General features: G+C 38.3%; 1 protein-coding gene across 5 annotated transcripts; it reads left to right on the forward strand.

Annotated features, from left to right (window-relative positions):
* The first annotated feature begins 519 nt into the window (after positions 1–519).
* inpp5b (inositol polyphosphate-5-phosphatase B) lies at positions 520–20,440 on the forward strand. Of its 5 annotated transcripts, XM_056381406.1 has the most exons (23): positions 520–793; positions 1,530–1,610; positions 1,932–2,029; positions 2,180–2,209; positions 2,327–2,437; positions 3,478–3,621; positions 8,606–8,696; positions 10,076–10,246; positions 12,168–12,269; positions 12,535–12,649; positions 13,843–13,959; positions 14,684–14,871; positions 15,141–15,252; positions 15,354–15,463; positions 16,602–16,737; positions 17,025–17,135; positions 17,387–17,552; positions 17,834–18,069; positions 18,247–18,354; positions 18,883–18,967; positions 19,234–19,361; positions 19,471–19,582; positions 19,998–20,440. In XM_056381406.1, exons 1-23 carry the CDS (start codon positions 738–740, stop codon positions 20,105–20,107), a joined length of 2,718 nt encoding a protein of 905 aa, XP_056237381.1. In that variant the 5' UTR covers positions 520–737; the 3' UTR covers positions 20,108–20,440. The 5 variants fall into 5 exon arrangements, with proteins under 5 accessions (XP_056237381.1, XP_056237377.1, XP_056237378.1 ...); XM_056381402.1 differs by lacking the exon at positions 520–793 and having other exon boundaries at positions 1,471–1,610; XM_056381403.1 differs by lacking the exons at positions 520–793; positions 2,180–2,209 and having other exon boundaries at positions 1,471–1,610.
* Positions 20,441–20,507: the final 67 nt, after the last annotated feature.

Genomic DNA, 20,507 nt, shown 5'->3' on the forward strand with positions numbered 1-20,507 from the left:
TAATAAGTAACCCATTAATAAGTAATAATATTATTTTATGTTTATTATTTGTTTGTTTTTTAAATAGGCTAACTGGCTGATTTATTGTTATCAGATTTTTTTTAAATCCCAAATATCAATTTCAGCCTCAAAATATTTATTAAAAAATGATATAAAAATGATTTTAAAAAATGAAATAAAATACATAAAATGAAAATATACAACTGGGAAGTACTGAACAACAAATCTGACACATAAATCCAACACAGCCCTATTATTTTACGTTGAATAAATGTATTAATGGTGGGTTTCCCCTCTAACAAAAGACCGTTTTAGGCCTATTGACCTGATGGCTCATCAGTACTCATGGAAAGCTTTGATATAACTTTGTGAACGTACGGATTCGGGCCTATTGTAGGACATAATCCTCTTTGGATCATTGACCTGAGGCCTAATCCAAACCAAAGTGAGTTGATGACAGCCCAGATGTGACGTCACACCGGGGGCACAGAGCGATTCTGAATCAGTGCGTGGCAGACCGGGCCGGGCTGGGCCAGCAGCGGAGGAACGGGAGAGAAACATCTGGATCGAAAGGGAATAATGTCGGATTACAGGGGGCTCCTCGAGCGTCTCTCCTCCTGCTGTTCACTTGGCTTTCTCTTGAGAGAGAAATAAATAGGCTACTCGAAATTCCTCCGGGTATTTTTGAACAAGAAAAGCGTGGGGCAGAAACTGTCAAGCAGGAATCTGCCTTCACCATGGATCAGTCCGTCGCAATCCAAGAAACTTTGGAGAGGGAAGAAAACTGCATCATAGTATCCTTTGCGACTCGCATGCGCTTGTTTATGGATCATCGGTGTTTAAAATGTAATATTACCAGACTCCAACTAAGTTTAACTAACACGACTCCGCTGAAGAATATCAGAGTCCGCAGAGAGGCCTGTAAGATTAAAGATCTGCTACATGGTCGACATCTCTCTGAATAAAAATAACTATGTTACTTATATTGTGATTTAAAACAAAACAACATTTAAGACGTAGCCTATAGTTCTCAGCAATAGAAGCAGAGCAGGTTTTGTCGGGTGTGACTTCTTAAGGATATGGTCCAACTTTTGTAGTAAGACCTTTCTTCCACAAGATGGCAACTCTGTGTCACCAGCTTAGTTGCTTCTCGGCAGTGTTGGGAGAAGAATACTCCAGTTAAGTATTTATAATGTTGCTAAGGTCAAAGTGTATCATTGGGAAAACTTTTACTTTTTTCATTTATGTAGTTTCATCTACATCAATGTATCATATTTTGTAAGCTAATTATATGGTTTGTATGTAAAATACAAACAGCTATTAGATAGAAGTTGAGTAAAAACTCCAATATTTCCCTTTGAAATATAGTGCAATTAATATTAAACAGTTTCAGTGTTGTTCCCATTGTAGCCAAAAAAAATTTAATAAGAAAAAAATAGTTGAAATGAGAGCAAGGTGATATTTCCTGGCAAAGTGTGAAAGAAATTCATGAACATATTCCCACTATACCCTTAACCAAGTTGTAATCATGCTGTCCAATGTGATGTCCTCTTTGATAAGATTACAGAGAGCAGATTGCTGGGATTGGTTGAGTCTTCAGAAGAACATGCGTGAGTTTTAACACAAAGTTCATTATTGAACAAAATACTCGTATTCACATGCTCACAATATAATTTTGTAAGGAGTGGGTTTGACAACATTATGCAGTCCATAGCAACACCACACATTGGCATTGAAAATGACCACAGAGATGCATCAAATTGTCTGACACAGTAACCATACAGTATGTAAATGACCAGTCCTCTTTTCCCCTTTGATGAAATACACAGTTGATTCAAATTTTTGATTAAAATGAATCAAATGTCATTTAAAAATAGGAATAATAATAACATATTTTAATTTTAATCATCATTAAAATGTCTGTTTTTTAGACTCTTTATTTATACTCATCGAAGGATGGCCATTACTGCTGATGATGTGTCACTGGAGGACATCATACCCGTCTCCCTTGACTTTGCTGTTGTGGAGGGTGAGCAGCTTTCATATGTTTAACATAATCAAAAGTAGACTGGCAGTAAGGTTCAGGGCACCAAAATAACAGTTGTTTCCTGTTAATAATGGTATGACACTAACTTCTCTGAAATACCCTGACATACTCCTCATGCTGCACTTTTTGTAGTTTCCTCACCAGAGGAACTTGCAGTTGTGGGTGAGTTGCCCTTATTACATATATTTTAATATTAAGCAGCAGTACATAAGAAAGTAAAACAAACAAAAGATAAATAAATAACATCATTTTTTTTCTGTGTTCCTCATCTGATTCTAGGGGCTGATACCAGGGTGAGAATAAGCTACCAGGAAGAAGCGTTAGAGCTCAGACTTCCTTTTGGGTCTCATTCGCGGCTCTTTCTCAGCGAGGTCAACAGGGCCTGGAGTGGTAGGTCAGCCCTCAGAGACATTGGTGACACGCTTACATAACACCCAGCAGTCATTGCTTTTTATTCAAGGTTCTCACAGCCTTTGAAAAATCAATGTGTGAAGTATCTAGGAAACCAGCTCAGCCAGTCTTCAGTTGCCTTGAGGATACATTGTCTCGAACGAACAAACAAAAAAAAAAAATGTATTCTTTCATTTTGACATTAGATTACTGAAAAAGGAATTTTTAAAAAACAGAAATAAAAACCCAAATGCATTTGTTAGATTCTGTTGGCTGATTGGCTCACACCAATTTTACAACTACAAATTGTTGCTGTCCCTTCAACTGGCTGTCACTAGTGTGCATGACGTAAAAGGGATGGGTACAGAGAGAGAAGGGGTGGAGCTTGAATGGTGTACTCTGTGTTTAGTTTGTTTCTTTAACAGCCAGCAAAAGGACAGGATGAAAACAGTTTTAAAAGGACTTCTTCGTGATCACTTCTCTTGAACTGCATTTTACTTTTTGTCTCCTGTTCATCTGGATGGAAGAGGCCAGCTGCCGGGTTGACAGACAGTCTGCTTTGTTAGGGATGTATCACTTTTGCCACTGGCTCACTATTTTTCACAGTGGAAGCTCCACGTGAGCATGTACGGAGACTACTATGTTGTTTTCATTATATTTTTTTGCGGTACTCGTAAGACAAGCCACAGAGGCTTTTAATCTGGTGAGGGATACTAGTGATGGAAAGATTAGATGACCTGGTGCCAGTTGTTGTCAATAGGAAGAGTGTGAGAAATGATAAAGGTAAGCAAGTATAAGTGAGATTCCTTCTATTTAAAGAAGTCTAAGTGTGGAGGTGGTCTTACAAACTAGGAGAACAGTTCATTGTATGGACAAGATCCATGTGTAAGAGCAAGAAATAGAAAGATGTTGCTTAAGAATGCTCCTTTTTCTACTAGTGGAGTCGATTCTTTCTTACACCATGAATCTTAAAATTGCTGTTGTTTATCCTAACTTAGCCTACTTTAATTATCTTGCTCTCTCTGTCTATCTTTCTTCAGATGTTTGCAAGTCTCCCACACAGGTACCCAAGTTTCAGTGGATCAACAAGTACCACAAAACCACTAAAGGCCAGGGAGTTGTCAAACAGGCCCTTGCACCCCTCAGCACAACACTCAGTAAACTCAATCAGCAACGGAAAACAGGTTTGTCATCTAATTTCTGTTTGTAGGAGTTCACAGCTGGCATTTGTGTCCAATAAGCTTCATTTATTTGGAACAGGTCGACCAGCATTCATGCAATGGGTTGACAGAACAGCAATGTTCTTTATCTCTACAGCGCTTTTGCTCTTTTTCTGCCAGTAGATAACCTCACACAGATAAAAGTCTACATCAGAGGGTTGCATCATAAAATTACCAGTTTTGCAAGTGTCACTTCCTTGGAATGCAATCGTCACAGCCTGTGTATGAGCTGTAAGAAATTTACACATAACAGGCTGACAGTTTGAAATGTCATAGCAGAAAAGACACCAACTAATAACTTTAATTATGGCTCCATTCCATTCAAATGTCTCAGTCCGCCATGACAGTGAGCCAGCATGCACAATATCAGGGTAATAGGCCTAGCAGACCTACTAACATTATGAAGTATGTAAACAATTAAACTTTACTTCTGATGCACCTTATAAGGTGCTTAACAGGGGCACATTAGATGCTTTACCATAAAACAATTTCAGAGAATGGTCAAACATGGAGAATAGAAACAAAGCTTAAAAGCTTTTTTAAAATGTCCAAGCTGATCTGGTACTGAGGGGGAGTTTGTTCCCCTCAGTACCTTTTTTTGAGCTTAAACAAAAACATGGCTCCCCTCTTTTGTGTTGAGCTTGGACTGTGGAACATTTGGATGCCAGGTCTTATGGGGTCTTGGTTCAGAAAAAGGAGTTAACAATCAAATATATATATATATATATATATATATATATATATATATATATGGGCCAAACAATGGAGTTTTTTTTTTTTTTTTTAATTAATGTACCACCTACTTCTTAAGAAATTAAATAGTATACACAGAATAGGCTCCCTTATAAAAAAAAAAACAGCAACAAGAATCCATGTCTAATCTCTGAAGGTTGTGCCATCAAATGTACAATTTGCATGCTTATCATGTAAACATAAATGTTTGTGTAATTTGAAATACAGATTTCACGCATTATGTTCGTGCATGCTGGGAGCCAAGCTGTAAACATACACTGTATAAAGTGAGTGAATGTTCATATGCAAACTACACCACATATTTCATGAGTATGACCCTTACAAAGTGGTTTAATTGTTTGTTTATGGGACACTGCAGGTCATGTTTTTTTTTCCTTTTAGTGCCAGACTTATTTCATAATTTATTTGTCTTGTTGAAATGCATGAGCTTAATTCCCAACGCAATACTAATGTGATGTGCGGTAGAATTTCCCGGTTGCCCTTTGTGCATAGTAGTTGCAGGTTGTTATTTTGTCAGCTTCCTATCTCTGCAGTAGCGGAAGGTAAACTCCTCCTACAATAACGCTAGCATGGGCAGGTCTAACACAGACTGGACATTGCTCTTCTGCACAGAATGCGTGGGAGCGGTGCAGGGAGATGTCTAAGGTGATGAGAGACTCTGGTATGAAAAATATTCCTTACATTTGTTGATTATATTGAGGTGCCGAAAAGAAAACTCCATCGCATAGATCCGTGGCATTGATTCTGCCCCGTCAAACTAGCTAGCTTACTAGCTAATGCTAGCGAGTAGTAGTAGTTCTTATTTCAAAGAGGCTAACTTTAGCCGGATTTGCTAGAGGGCCAGCTTTCGTTAGGCGGAGTAATGATAAGGATTAACAGAAGTATCACCAATGTTATCTGCTGTTGCCACATTATCAAGCTGTCTTTAATGTTAGCTGATAGAGTTAGACAGTTGAAACGCAGTTTAAGGCTAACGTCGGTCTCTGCTTAATAATAATATTCATGTTAGTGGTCGCTATGACAGAAAATGACTCACCTGTTGTGGTTGGTGTTGGAGTAACGTTTTACACTGACACAGAATTGTATCATACATTGAGACACTGTTTATGTTCTGCTACTTTGGCTATTGCCTGTTTCCAAATACCCTCTGTCGCTTGCGCATCATCCTCTTGGCTAACTTGGCCGGTTGGCTTCAAATCAGTTGTCTGTAAACTTTCCTGCGACGCCTCTCTATGAGATAAAGGTGCTGACTGTCTGTTTTGCCTTCACCTGTGAGAAAGACCTTCTCTTTTCCTTCAGTGCCAGTGCGATCCAAGCGTTTTCTTAAGGCAAGAAGAGTTTGTTTCTTTTAATTTACAACTGTAGATCTACAATAGAGAATTTAGAAAAATCACAAAACAGGTTCCTCTGCAGGTAACTACTTATGGTTGAAGATCATGAAAGGAAGTTGTGCAACTTTGAACTTTGTGCAGTTGTGGTTAAAAAGCTGTGACGGTTTTAAAACGGAAGAGTTTGAGACCTGAACAACTTGCCATTTATGCAGAATAACGATCAACCGCAGATAAAAAAGGCATTGGTGTAAATTGCAGCTAGTCAGACATGCAACTCCCTCCTTAGGGGTTGAAAGTTTAGTTAAGCTCATTACTAAAGCATGTGCAGGAACGTAAAATATGCAGTGTAATAACTAAACTACTCACACACAGGACCCTAGTGGACTAAGGGCCTCACTCTGGCAGATTGAAATTCTCAACATTAGAGGGCAGCTTTAATGTGGGAAAAAAAAGCAATGCCAAAAAGCTATCTGCTGCACTTTTCAGCAAGACTGACATATTGTAGCATGTAGGGCAGCAATCAATGATTATTTTCATCAATTCATCATTTTTATTTTCATTTCATAATTTTCATTGATTAATCAATTGATTAACAAGTCCCTTAAGTCCACAGTGATGTCCTTAAATTGCTTGTTTTGTCTCAGCAGAAGCTCAAAATCTTAACATATCAAGGTTATTATCACCAAAGTCAAAGAAAAGCAGCAGTTTTCGTAGTTGGAAGCAGAGAATGCTTTTTTTTGCATAAATATTGTCTTAATATTTATTCAGTTATCAAAATAGTTGCAAAAGAAATTTGTTTGGTTTTTGTGATTATAACTACTTTGTGCATTTAAATCAAGCTGCAGATTCGTGTTTTGCAATTTCACTCTATTTTTATGACAAGAATCTCAGTATTATACACTTTATACTGTTTCATTACTGTTGTTCTGCATTTTCCAGATACAGTTAAGTTCACTGGGAAAAACTTAACAAATCTTGTATGATCTCATGTTGTATATCACCTTTGAGCCACCTGGTCTTCAAAGCTTAGAACCAACACTGTAAATTTGGCATATTATAAGGTTATTGATGCAAACTGTTAAACAGGAAATAACCCATCTCCAATGGGTTATGGTTTATCATTTCAGCCCTTGCAGTTTAGAGGTTAGGGCTATTAATACTCATGGTTTCCTTTTTTATTCATATGCTAACTCAGAAAACTCTTGAGTCAATTTCACAGTGATGTGCTTTTTCTTTGTGTTCACAATGAGATTTTCACCTTCTTAACTGTAGCATTTCTAAAGTAAACTCTTCTAAAGTCATTTCACAGTTTGCTGGAAGTTTTCTCTGTCACACAAAGGGCCATCTTTTCCTGTTCACACAAACATCAGCATCACGTCAATAGATCCTCATGGGGATTTTTTTTAAATGGTGCTCATAGTTCAGCATATCTAGCCTAATCTTTTTTTGGTTCTTGTTTCATTCAAATACCGTAACCATGTCTGACACACTCGCTTTTTCTCAGAATTTAGTACACAGGTCACAACTTGTTTTGCTGAGAAATTTCCTTTGTTAGTTTAGCTAATGATGTTGACCTCCAGCTGTGGAAACAGTGATAAAAGCTTTTTCACTCACAGTTTAGTGCTGGGTTAGACACAGCTATAAGGAAAATCATACCTTTTGAAAATTATGCTGTTTGGATTGAACAAGCTTTGTCCGTTTAGATCAGACTTGCTTTGACTTTAATTTGGGGTTTTATTACCTCTCTGCTTTATTCCCTTCGGTGACCTTGTTTTGAAAGTGGTTGTTTAATGTTATAGTAGTTTAGCAAAGTAGTTAGTAGTTATAGATTTATTGTTTTTTATTTGTCTTTATGCTGGGTTGTTTTTTTTTTTTTTAACTGTGTGATATGTTGTGTGCATGTGTTCTATTGCATGCAATGTCTTCTTTTTAACTTACATGCATCAATCAGGAGTAACACTCCTAATTTCATTGTATTTTGAATACAATGACAATAAAGGCTTTCTATTCTATTTCTATTCTATTCTACTAGCACTGTTGATATCCCTGCCCAGTAAGGTAATGTGGATAGGATGCCATGGGATTATTGTGTTGCACACAAACGCATCAGAAAACAAATAAATTACAGAAACCCCATGAGCTACCACCTAAAAAGACTAGAATGTTTTGTACCTTTTGGGTACTAAAGTAGTGCTGTTGGTCAGGTGCACTCTTAATGTAGCCTGCCATAACTTTATAGAGTTTAATTTCCTGCTCAAAGAACCTGGCTTTCCCTTTCAGAGGAGCCAGCTGTGTTCCCTGCCAAGCTGCAGAAGACAGGGGCCATGCTGTCTCATACTTCACACTCGCCTATTAAAGCCAGCTACTTGGGATGCAGTAACTGTAACCAACTGCAAAAGATAGCCTCAGTCGATTGACCACAACAACTGAGCCCTGATTTGGCACTTTTATGATTGACTTGTGTGTTACTGTGCGTTTTTGTTTTATACTCTGTCATAATTAGCTTTAATTTATTATCCATATTAGTTATTAAAAGACTGAAATATGGGTTTGCTCAGGGCTAGGTACTTTCTCATTAGAGTTGAGCTAGGCTGTCAATACTAAGGGCAGATTTTAAGATAATGTTGATTGGAAGGACTCCCAGTAGCTGGCAGTACACAGTGACATGAAGTTTTAAATGACAACTTACAAACAAAATGTTAATTTTTCATTAAAAAAGTGCAGGTGTTTTTCAGGCATTGTGGAGAGCTGTGCTATAATGCCACGGTTTCCCTTTATGCTCTGTGCTTTATCATTGTAAACAAGTAAACTAAACAGACTTTTTTTTATTAATCCTCCTTTTCTCTCATGCTCTTTCCAAACAGAGAAATCATCCGACAAAAAGGGAAGTATAGAAAGGGAGAAAGGTTCCAACGGTGGCACACAGAAGTCCAAAGTGTGTTCTAGCCCGGAGAGGTAAAGCCTTTTTATTGAAGTTAGAATATTCTGCTGCTAAAGTGGAAGTTCTGTCATTTCTTGGTGGATTACCACCACCTGTAGATCACTGGAAAAGTGGGAAACCATTGGCAAGAACGTGTATCTCATCACCTGTGTATTTATGAACAAATACAGCAGGGACCTGTTCACAAACGCGTTGCTCGATAGTGCTACCAAAACTCCATAGGGGTACCTTTTAATATTACTCAAGTAAAAGTATCAAAGTAACCATTTTGAAGACTAATCTGAGTAAAACCTAAAACATTTACTGTTTAGTCAGCAATGCCTTACTGATGCACTGCAAACACACAGCAATGTTGTAAAATATCCAGGGATTTTTTTTTTGAATCAGCCTTCACCACCCGAGTCCTCAAGGGACTAAGAAATTTATCAAACAAGGCAGCCATGACAATAGCACCCTATTCTGCATACTTGCACCAAGTTAAGAAATTCACTTAATGGTATTTCAAATGCAGGAAAGTGTGAGATCAAATTTGCTTCACTTGAATGGCCTGCTTTTGTAACTCAACGGTTACTGTTACGACCAACATGTCATCATGACTATAACCATTTCAAAATAATGTGTCCAACAGACATTTCTTCCTTCAGCTTAGTGATGTCTTACAGTATAGACCATGTTTAACTTATCCACAAACTAAATATTGCTTCATCAGGAAAAATAGTTTTGAAGTTTAAAAGAATAAAAAGCAGAATTACTGTTATTTAAGTACTTCTTTCCATCAGGTTTACAACAGGTACTGTCTACGTGCCTGGCAGCAGGTTGATGATCAGTGTTTAATTTATTTAAAGTTGTTAAGGTCTAAAATGCAAATTTGTGCAGTTCAGTTGTTTAACCTGTAAGCCACTGCTGCCACTCTTGGAATGAATGCCTATTTGTATATTCTAAGGTGGGGTTTCGTTACAGTATATTCCTGGAAGATTACAGGGCCCAGGCATATTACATTTCTTCCTCTCCCCTCAGTCTCATTCCATATTGACAACATGGAAATAGAGCTTCACCACAAAGCCTGGGTTTATGATCTACTGTATATTACACTGTTAGTCTGGAGTAGAGTGTAATGTCTCTGCTATGCTATAATTTTATATCTAGCTTTTAGGAGAGGTATTGCAATTGCAATTAGGTCAGAGCGTATCCTGGATGCCAAGTGGCAACCAGACATTGGTAGCTGAATGAAAAAAATCTAAACAACCCAGACCAAACATGCAGTTTATGATCATCCTGATACTTGTCCCCTATGAAATCACACCAGCATGACAAAATGATCTGGTTTCTATCTTGGTCTGTCTCCACTCATCCCAACACCCAACTGTTATTTTCTCTCTCTCCTGGTGTGCAGTCAGGGCATCTCAAGTCGAGACGACCGGAATGACCTGGTGCGCTCGTCCAGCCACACCCCGTCTAACAAAGCTCAGATACTGGCCATGCCGCAGTTCAACCTGCGTGACAACCTTATCAAGTGTGAGCTCCTGAAGAATGAGGACATTTACACTTACCTGGAGAACTTCAGGTATGTAACTCTCAACTTCTTATTGTGTCTGCATTGCTGTGTACATTTGTAAATGTACATTGTGTACATGCCCGGGCAATAGAGGTAGATCTAGGTGATATTAATATATTACAATATCACATCAATATCAACGTAGCAAATCAATGCTTCCTTGATATCAATTTTTAATTTCCCCTGATACTTGGGTGGGGCTATAGGTGCTTTCATACACTATTGAATCTATAGAAGTGTGATATGATCCTTCACTCATCATTTTTCTCAGCCTGAAACATATTCTAATATTCTAAAACTGAATATAGGAGGCGTGTCAAGCTATTTATTTATCCATTTATTTCTTTATTTAGATTTTAATTTTGTTGTCTAGATTTTCAATCGTATACAGTTGGGTCAAGCTGTACTGAAATAGCTTAAGATTTGACGGTTTGCGCTGAAACAGTATGAGCACACTAACTGCAAGTGCAGTTTGGATCCTAGAAATGTTATGTAAAAAGAATGAGTCAACATCTGTGGGTTTGTATTTCTCTGTACTTAGCTGTTTGCTAAAATAAGCACCACTTTCTCAGGGGCTGTCTAGAAATGCACCATTTCTTATTGATTGGGGGTATTAATGTCCTTGAAATTTTTATTAAGGTTATTTTTTTCTTTTGTTTTGCTGATTTCACCATCATAGTTATAGTTATTAACCACACTGCCTCCTGTTGGTAGCTCTCTATATATATACAGTATATGTCAAAAAGTTCCTATGTTACAGTCTAAGCCCAGCTCCTTTCTGTGTGGAGTTTGTGTGTTGCCACAGGCTTCCCCTTGGGAGCTGTGCTTGTCTCCCACAGACCAGCAATGGAGCTTAGGTTAATTGGGAACTGTCTGTGAGGTGTGAGACTGAATGTGTGTTGTGTTAGTCATGTGACTGACTCACAACCGCCCTGAGGTGTTTCCTTACCTTTTGCTCCAAGCATGCTGGGAAATCTCCTGTCCCTGTATAACCCTGAGAAGAAATAAATAGGTATTGTAAGATATACAAATAAAGACAAAGATATACAAAAGCCTGTGCAGAATTTGTTTAGTCAAAAACCTAATGAATATTTTGAACATACATTTGCAAATGACCTACTTGTTGGGTCTGCTGATAGGTCTATAAATTATTGCCTGTATCAGAAACAGCAGATATACAGAAAAGGTTAAATAGTGTTGGGACACGTGAATTGTCTGCTTTCATATCATATTACACTACAGACTGAGAATGTACTGAATAGCCATGCTGATGTGCCGATTAAGAAAAAAGCAGCACTTTTTTTTGTATAAAGACAGCTTCAGAATCTTTCTAGGCAGCTGAGGTGGAGGCCATTGGGGCACTCTGTTGTACAGTGTGATGGCTGTCAGCACAAAGTAAAGAGCTGTACTGTTCCTGTGCATGAGCAGAGCGGCAGCTGCCTGAAGGTCAGAGGGGGCGGTGGCTATTGAATGGGCGGAAGCCGGTTTCATTCTGGACCTGCAGAATAAATCTCAGTGGGGATGTAAATGATAAGGGCAGGGCCCTCTCACCATCTCTCACAATTGTAGTGCCCTACAGCAAGGCATGGTCAGCAGATAAGACCGTTTTACTCGCTGCTAGCTCTTTGCCCTGTATATAACTCCTAGGTTTAACAGTGTGTGAGTGCAAATGAAGAGGAACATCGCTTAAAAAGAGCAGTTGTCCTCTTTCAACCTTCAGAAAATGAAATTTCAGGACATGAGTGAGAAAGTGCTGCAGTAAAACAGGAGGGCATCGGCTTCATATATATTGAGGTCATTGTTTCACTATTTTAGTCTCCCAGATGTAAACTGGAAATCACAGAAAAGACACAGATTTTGCTAGTCAGCAAATGTTCAAACACACTGTAACTCTCTATTCTTCTCCTCATCTCTCCTCATTCTGTGTCAGCTTTTTCCTTGGCACGTACAATGTGAATGGACAGACACCAAAGGAGAGCCTCAGTCCTTGGCTGAGCTGCACTCCCGACCCTCCTGACATGTACTGCGTGGGGTAAGTCAGATTCACCCTGCTGGAGAATAGCTGTGCAATTCTCCACTTAATCCCATTACACAGAAAGACATATACTGCTCAAACCTCTGACAGATGTATGCAACCATTGATCCTGTTTTAAGTAGGAGAACATGCCCACCCACAGATTCAGCACTGTGTGTCCACTAATCCTGCCTACGTTTCACTTTACTACTTTGGTGTCAAAGAGTGGAAAAAGTGTGAATCAAACAAGAAGTTTTTACCAGAAGTTTGTCCTCCCTTGTAGTTTCCAGGAGCTCGACCTCAGCAAAGAGGCTTTCTTCTTCAATGACACCCCCAAAGAGCTGGAGTGGACAAAGGCTGTGTCCAAGGCCTTGCATCCAGATGCCAAGTATGCCTTAGTAAGGAAACCTTTTTTCTGGACCTGTGAATTTTATTGTCCAGTCCACTGTATTCTGTCTTCACATGGTGAGCTTTTTTTTTTAACATGGAAGCTAATAGCAGATTCATCGCTACACTTAAATATATGAAGTATATTTTCACGAAACTGATTGTGTTTGAAATGTTTATTTAACAGTTAAGTGTGAGGAACCTTGTGCACTTTCTTTCTATGGCCAGCGTACTTATAGTCTACATAACACTCTACCATCACATTACATGGATTATATCACTGGAAGTTTGATGAGCTTAGTCAGGCCTTACTTTTTGGTCTTTTCCTCTTCCCCTTATTCACTTTCATCTACTTGCTTTTTCTGTGTGCTGACTTTAGATTATTAGGTTCCGTTTTTCTTGGCTTGGCTGCTTTCTTTTAGTCATCTTTGGGCTTACAGGATGTCACGGAGCTAGTATAATGACATGTCATTTCCTCATCTAGTGTGAGTGCTCTGACTACAGCAAACTTGGCTGCTCTGTAACTGGCACTTTACGGCTCAGCAACCTGAAAAATAAATGTTCTTGTAGGACTGACAGTTAGGCTTATCGAACTATTTTGATTTTCCCATGCACATCTACTTCATAATTCTGGGATGTTCTTTTCTCCCTCTGTTTTCCTTTAGATAAGACAGTGGGTGCGACTATTCAAATTCAACTGTACATATTGTTATTGTTCCACATTGTTGCAGTTGAAAAACAATTATGATGCTGATATAAGCAGCAAAAATCTGCATTAAAGCACCTTTGAGTCTATAGCATGCTGCTGACTGAAATGTGTCCGCGGCAATGTGCAATCTCAGGGTTATTATATTATATTTTAACATGGATGTGATCAGTCGATCAAGATAGGACCAAAATAGTCATGTGACACACACAGTTGGAAGAGAATGAAATAGTTGTAATGTGTAACATTTACAAAATAGACAGCTTGCCTGTACTTTTAATTATGGTGTTAATTGCGAAATGAAAAATGAGTTTAAATTTGTAACAGAATGAAGCCCAACCATCTTCATCTTCAGCGGTAGTTGGCAGTGTCGCTGTTCAGTCTCTGTTTCACCCCAAAATATTCAGCAAATTGGCATGCTACATTATTTTGTGAGATCTTGTGATCTTCCCATTTACTGTATAAACCGATGTGTTGTTTATTTGTCCTCTGCTAAAGGTGAAGTTGGTGCGTCTGGTGGGCATCATGCTGCTCTTCTATGTGAAGAAGGAGCATGCAGAGTTCATCTCTGATGTGGAGGCTGAGACTGTGGGCACTGGCATCATGGGAAGGATGGTAAGGACTGATTCTGCAGGACTTATTCTTTCATACACTGGTTTATCATGTAGGTTTACTGGTATCATGTTAAGATATTACATTACAAACACAAGCAGAAAGCAGAAAAAAACATTTGGGCTCCCACAATGACAGTGTTGTTTCATTTAAATAAAAACTGCAGGAAAATAGCACTAAATAAGGCGATATTATGCTGAACGTTATTGCTGTGATGCTGAAAATTCAGATGGACTGCCACCAGTAAATGAATGCAACACAAACTGTGAAATACACAGAAAAATGCAAAAGAAGCCCAACCAGTGTTGTACCTCTAACCCTTTCTGGTTCCTCCTTTGGATTGTTCGCTAGAGAGCTTATTCATCTATTGAGCACTACATCCAGCAACTCCAATCTTATTCGTCACTGTTGCAGAACAAGTTATTCTTGTCTCATATAGAGTATATAGTGATAGAGTAATAGTTTGGAGCAGATGGCTGGCTGGTGACCACTGAGGACTCAATCCTTTACTTTCCTTTGACTGGTTTATGTTCTGAACCAAGAACCAACTGAGACATTCCAAGTGTCAATGTCTTTGCATAATATTGGATTACTGTCAAGCAGACGAGCACATATAACTGCATATAATCTAAATCAACCTTTTTTTTTTTTCTGAATCTTTTTTTCACTTGTTACATTATTCTAACTGAATTTCTCTCTCCTCTTTCAATCTCTCACTGATTCACAGGGAAACAAGGGGGCTGTGGCAATCCGTTTTCGCTTCCACAACTCTGATATCTGTGTGGTCAACTCTCACCTAGCTGCCCACATTGAAGAATATGAGAGACGTAATCAAGACTACAAGGATATTTGCAGCCGTCTACAATTCCGACAGCTTGATCCCACCCAGCCTCCTCTCATTATCATGAAGCATGAGTACGAACCATTAATATATATATACACACACATATATAGAGAAGAGTCACAGTGCGATTCAAATGGATTTATGAACTATTGGTATTGGTATTATACCATTACACCAATGAAAACACTTAGCTATCCTAACTAAAATAAAATCCTGCAAAGCTTTCTTCAAATCCAGCCATTTTACATTCAGGATTAGTGTGTTATAGTTGTAGTTGCTGTGTGTTTCAAATTCTCATTCATTGTCTGTTCCTCTGTTTTCTCTGTGCTTCCTTCATTAGTGTGGTTTTATGGATTGGAGATCTCAACTACAGAATCAGTGACCTTGACGTTGACAATGTGAAGGAGCTAATCAGCAAGAAGGACTTTGAAACACTGCACAGTTATGATCAGGTAGTGTCATGAATGGTCCCCCTTCTCACTATTTAAATAGTCTTTGTTCATGTTTCGTGGTTACGAAGTGGTGATACTTACCTTCTGCATATGGTCCTCAGCTCAAGAGGCAGATTGACGAGAAGGCTGTGTTTGTTGGCTTTGTGGAGGGTGAGATTGATTTCCAGCCCACCTACAAATATGACACCGGCTCTGACATGTGGGATACGAGGTAATCTCATATAAAGGCCTGACTGTGAATAGCAGAAAGGAACATATTCAGTCAAGAAATCATTCTTCGGTGATTCAATTACACTCATAATTGAAATAAGCATAAATGTAGAAAGAAGCGTCTTGTACTCCAATAATGAAACTACCACATTTTTTTTGCAACACGCATAGCAATTCAGTTCATCCCAGAAATGTTTCACTGTTTAGATATTTCCATCTTTGTCCTCCATTGTTTATTGCTTTATGGAAGCTTTCTACGATACAAACAAACAAAATTCTCCCCATTTACAAAGTGGCCGGCCTTTGAATGGGGAAACACCTTTTTGTGTGTGTGTGTGTGTGTGTGTGTGTGTGTGTGTGTGTGTGTGTGTGTGTGTGTGTGTGTGTGTGTGTGTGTGTGTGTGTGTGTGTGTGTGTGTGTGTGTATATATATATATATATATATATATATATATATATATATATATATATATATATATGTATATATATATGTATATATATACACATACATACATATATATATATATATATACACATACATACATACATATATGTTCTGCTAAGTTCAACAACTTTGCTAAACAGATGTTTTCTTGAAGTATTCACAAAAAGATAGCCATGAGAGTATACCACAGTAGCATTATGAGAGAAATGTGGAGTTCAGGGAGGGAAACCAATACTGTGACGTAAATGCATATATAACGCAAAGGGGACATGTTCATTCATTATTTGGACTCTGCTCTGTAGCAGTGTTTTAAACTTTTTTTAAAAACCTGTTTTACCTGGTAAGCATGTGAACGGGATTCTTAAATTCTATTAGAAAACTACAACAAATTTAATTTGCTTTGATGGAGCAAATCAGTAAAGCTAGCCAGGTTTTTGTGCTGTTAATTAACATTATTAATAAACATGCCTCGCAGTTACTGTGGCCCTAGATCACAGGTGACATGTTGTGTGGTATTTTCTGCTGTCACACTTCCTGATAAGAGAATTTCCCTTCAGGGATCATATCATTAACTTTTGTAAAATATGTACAAATACACTGAAATAGAGATGCAATTTGCCTTTAATACTTTGTATAATAAAAGACATAACGAACATACTTGAGAATAAACATTTGTTATTACTTCTGCATCCAGTGAAAAATGTCGCGTTCCTGCGTGGTGTGACCGTATCCTGTGGAGAGGGAAAAATGTAGTGCAAGAACATTATCAGAGTCACATGGCTCTGAAGACCAGTGACCACAAACCAGTCAGTTCCCTGCTTGTCACTGGGGTAAGTGCATCAGCATTTTTAACAGACTTCATCTTTAATTTTTTTTTTCTTTTTCATTTGGTTTATTTTGGTTAGACACCTGCATGAAAGTTTGAAAATGGATGGGACTATGATGAGAAGTCAGTGAAAAGTACATGAAGATTTGACTTTGTCTGCTCACGTCTTTTGTTTTTCTTTTTTTCTTTTTTTAAAGACTGGGTCACTGCAGTATTATTTATTGGTTATATAATACATGTGTATGCTTTATTGTTTCCTTATCTCTGACTTCCTCCTATATGTTCATACAGATCAAGAGACTAAATGCTGAGGCTTATAAGAAGACCTTTGAAGAGATTGTTCGCAATATTGACAAAATGGAGAATGAGTGTATTCCGTCTGTATCCTTGTCCGAGCGTGAGGTAAATTTTCCTGTCACTTTCAGTCCTGTTATATTGTAATGGGATCTGTAATGCCTCTCTCATACACATTGTACATTACATTGCCATCTCATTATGTTGCGTTGATGAATTCAGTAAGTAAACCACCACTAATGGAGCTGTATATTGATCTTGGGCCTTGGGCCTGATGCAGATAATTAAAGGATACAATTACATGCCATAGAGAAGATTTTTTTTTTCATCTTGTCATGAATCCTTTCCTCCTCTTCCAGTTCCACTTTAAGGATGTGAAGTTCATGCAGCACCAAGCAGAGACATTGAGCCTCTTTAATGATGGCCAGGTCCCATGTCAGTTTGAGTTTATCCAGAAGCCAAACGAGCCCACATACTGCAAGCCCTGGCTCACGGCCAACCCCCCCAAAGGCTTCATTGCTCAGGGTGAGTAGCATGGTCACAGTTTCATCCAGGAGCCACAGATTTCATCTTAATAAAGCATCAAAGTCCTGCCTTTAGATTTTACAAATTGTTAAGTACACCATAAGCTGAAGTTAAATTGCTTAGAATGAGAGATTTTCATTGACACTTGAATTGGCTTTTGTCTTGCACGATGAAATTTCTTTGCAGATTATGGATGTCTTGTTGATTTATAAATCCTCAAATTTATTATAATTTGTGAGTCAGTTGAGTCACCCCTATGTGCATCTGTCCCCAACATCTAGGTGCTTCTGTGGACATTGAGCTTGAGGTTTTTGTAAACCGCTCGACAGCACCTGAACTTAACTCTGGCAAGCAACAGATCGAAGACATCCTGGTGCTCCACTTGGAGCGTGGCAAGGACTATTTCATCTCTGTGACAGGAAACTACCTGCCCAGCTGCTATGGCACCTCCATCTATTCATTGTGTCACCTGAGGGAGCCCATCCAGGACATGCCGCAAGAGACTCTTCATAAACTGGTTAGTGCTCACAAATGAAGAGCAGGGACAGCATCCTTAAAATACCTCTTCCGCATTCAAGATTGTCTTACAGGCTACAGCATATTTCTTTTAAAACTTTGCAGATTTTCTATTAAACACAGTCTTGTCCATTTTCACTAAATTTCTTCTCTTTGCTCTGTGTGTGCTCAACATCAGGCGGAGATGTCTGGAGATGAGAATGCAGCAAACACTGAAAAGCCTCTAGACATTCCTAAAGAACTCTGGATGATGGTGGATCACTTGTTCCGTAATGCAATAAAACAGGTCAGAGAATCTGATGGTGATGCTTCTGTTTTGGTGCCGTAATAAAATAAAAAAACATTATAATCCTATTTAGTTAATGTTTGGCAGTTTTCTTGTTGGCAGGTTCATATTCTTAAAGTGAGTTATGTAACTCCTGACCACCTGCCAAGTTTATGAGTCTTTCCTATAAGGACAAATAAGTGAAAGTTGCTGCATGACACAGGAATTAAGCAAAAAAGTTTCACATTTTTCTTGAGGCTACAAAGACAATGGTATGACTCAGTACTTGTGCCTGCCAGCCAAGTAGCTTTGTAGACCCTCTGCATTGATTTGGTGAGGGGAATTAATCTTGATTTATAAAGGACTTGATTCAGGTAGTTTAAACATGGGAATTTTTATTAAATCAAAAGTTCATTGCAGCTCCACTACGCCTCAAAGCATAAGAACATTTTCTTCAGCCCAAGTGAACCTGTTTGTAATTTAAATGCTTGAAATTACTGCTCTCTTTGAGAACTGAAAGATTCAATATGCGTTGTCTTCTATTTGCAGGAAGACATATTTCAGCAACCAGGGCTCCGGAGTGAATTTGCAGAAATAAGGGATTGCCTTGACACTGGCATGCCAGATTCTCTTCGTATCCTTGAAAACAATTCCCATCATAACCTTTAGTAGAAAAAATATTATTTAATTTCATTGAAAATTAGAAAAAGTAACAGCGTGTAGTCCAAAGATATTATTTGTTGTTTTGGCATTGTACCCTAGTACACTGGGTTTGAAATGAATCAATGATGGAGGTCACAGAGTTGACTTTAAACTTGGAGGCTTTTTAGTGGATGAACACTGTAGGAATTATCACATCCAGCTCCCCAGGATTATGTCTTTAACTCTATTGACCTGCAGCGGGAAGTAACCACTCAGTGGCAGAGGCCTTGCTCCTCTTCCTTGATGCCCTCCCAGAACCTGTGGTTCCCTACTCCTTTTACCAGCAGTGCCTAGAAAGCTGCTCCAATGCCAGTCAGTGTGAGAAAGTGAGTGAGGCAGCCAGCAGTTAATCATGATCAATCTATTCCAAGATTTGTTAAATTATAAAAGCCAATCTCTTGCTTTTTTGATGTAACATTAACATTTTGCCTGCAGGTTATTTCCATGCTACCTCAGTGCCATCAAAATGTGTTCAACTATTTAGCTGCCTTTCTCCGTGAGCTGTTGAAGAATTCTGCTAGCAATCGATTAGATGTCAACATCTTGGGTAAGAAAAGGAAGCAGGTTGCTCTTAAGTGTCTTTCATTTGTGTACTTGTTATTATTAGCTGTTGCTTTGTGCTTCAGTCAGCATGTTGAGTGAGTGAAGAGAAAGTAAGGAATAGAGCCAAGTCTGTTGGTCTGTTTTCAGTAATCTTTTCGTTCTGTGCTGGTTCTGTAAGAGCGAATGCTCGCCCAACCTGGCCTGTGTAAATAAAGTTTAAATACAGAATAAATTATTGGAACAGGAATTATTGCAACATCTAGAATCCTTTGTTCATTATATTGAATAGCTCACCTTGTCATACCTTGAAACATACAAAAAATTAAACTGCTAATAAAGATAGTACAACATTAAGACCTAAGAAAAGGAACTCTTTGTTATTCTATGCAATATGAATAATTTATTGTTTTTCTGTGTAGCCACCATTTTTGCCTCTTTGCTCCTGAGATCACCTACGAAGCAGGATCTTGCAGAAAAGAGGAAGACTCAGGAGTTCTTTCAGCACTTCCTCATCCAAGGCTCCTCCTAGATGGAGGACTTCTTCCTCTTGTCCTTCATGCTGAAGCTGAACACTAAAAAATGTACAGTCCAGTATTTGAACAGCAATTATTTCTTATATTCTTATGTGGGTCTTTGTATCGATATAGTATTACTTAAAGTGGCAGTTCTTATCTGATATTAGTATGTTCTAAAGCAATGTTTGTGATCTGTCAATGAACAGAGTTTATTGTATTTCGCTGAGCATCTGTAGAGACCTAATAATTTTTAATGTATGTATATTTTATTTAAAAAAAATAGTTTGTATTTTGATGTTTCTGATCTCAATTGCATATTGTTTTATATATAAAACTGTTGGAAACAAGTTGTGTGTCACTGGTGATTTCCCCACCACCCCCAAATTATTTCATTTTCAGTCCATGTTATCAATC

The sequence above is a fragment of the Seriola aureovittata genome, chromosome 7 (assembly GCF_021018895.1).
Source record: "Seriola aureovittata isolate HTS-2021-v1 ecotype China chromosome 7, ASM2101889v1, whole genome shotgun sequence".
Lineage (NCBI taxonomy): Eukaryota > Metazoa > Chordata > Actinopteri > Carangiformes > Carangidae > Seriola > Seriola aureovittata.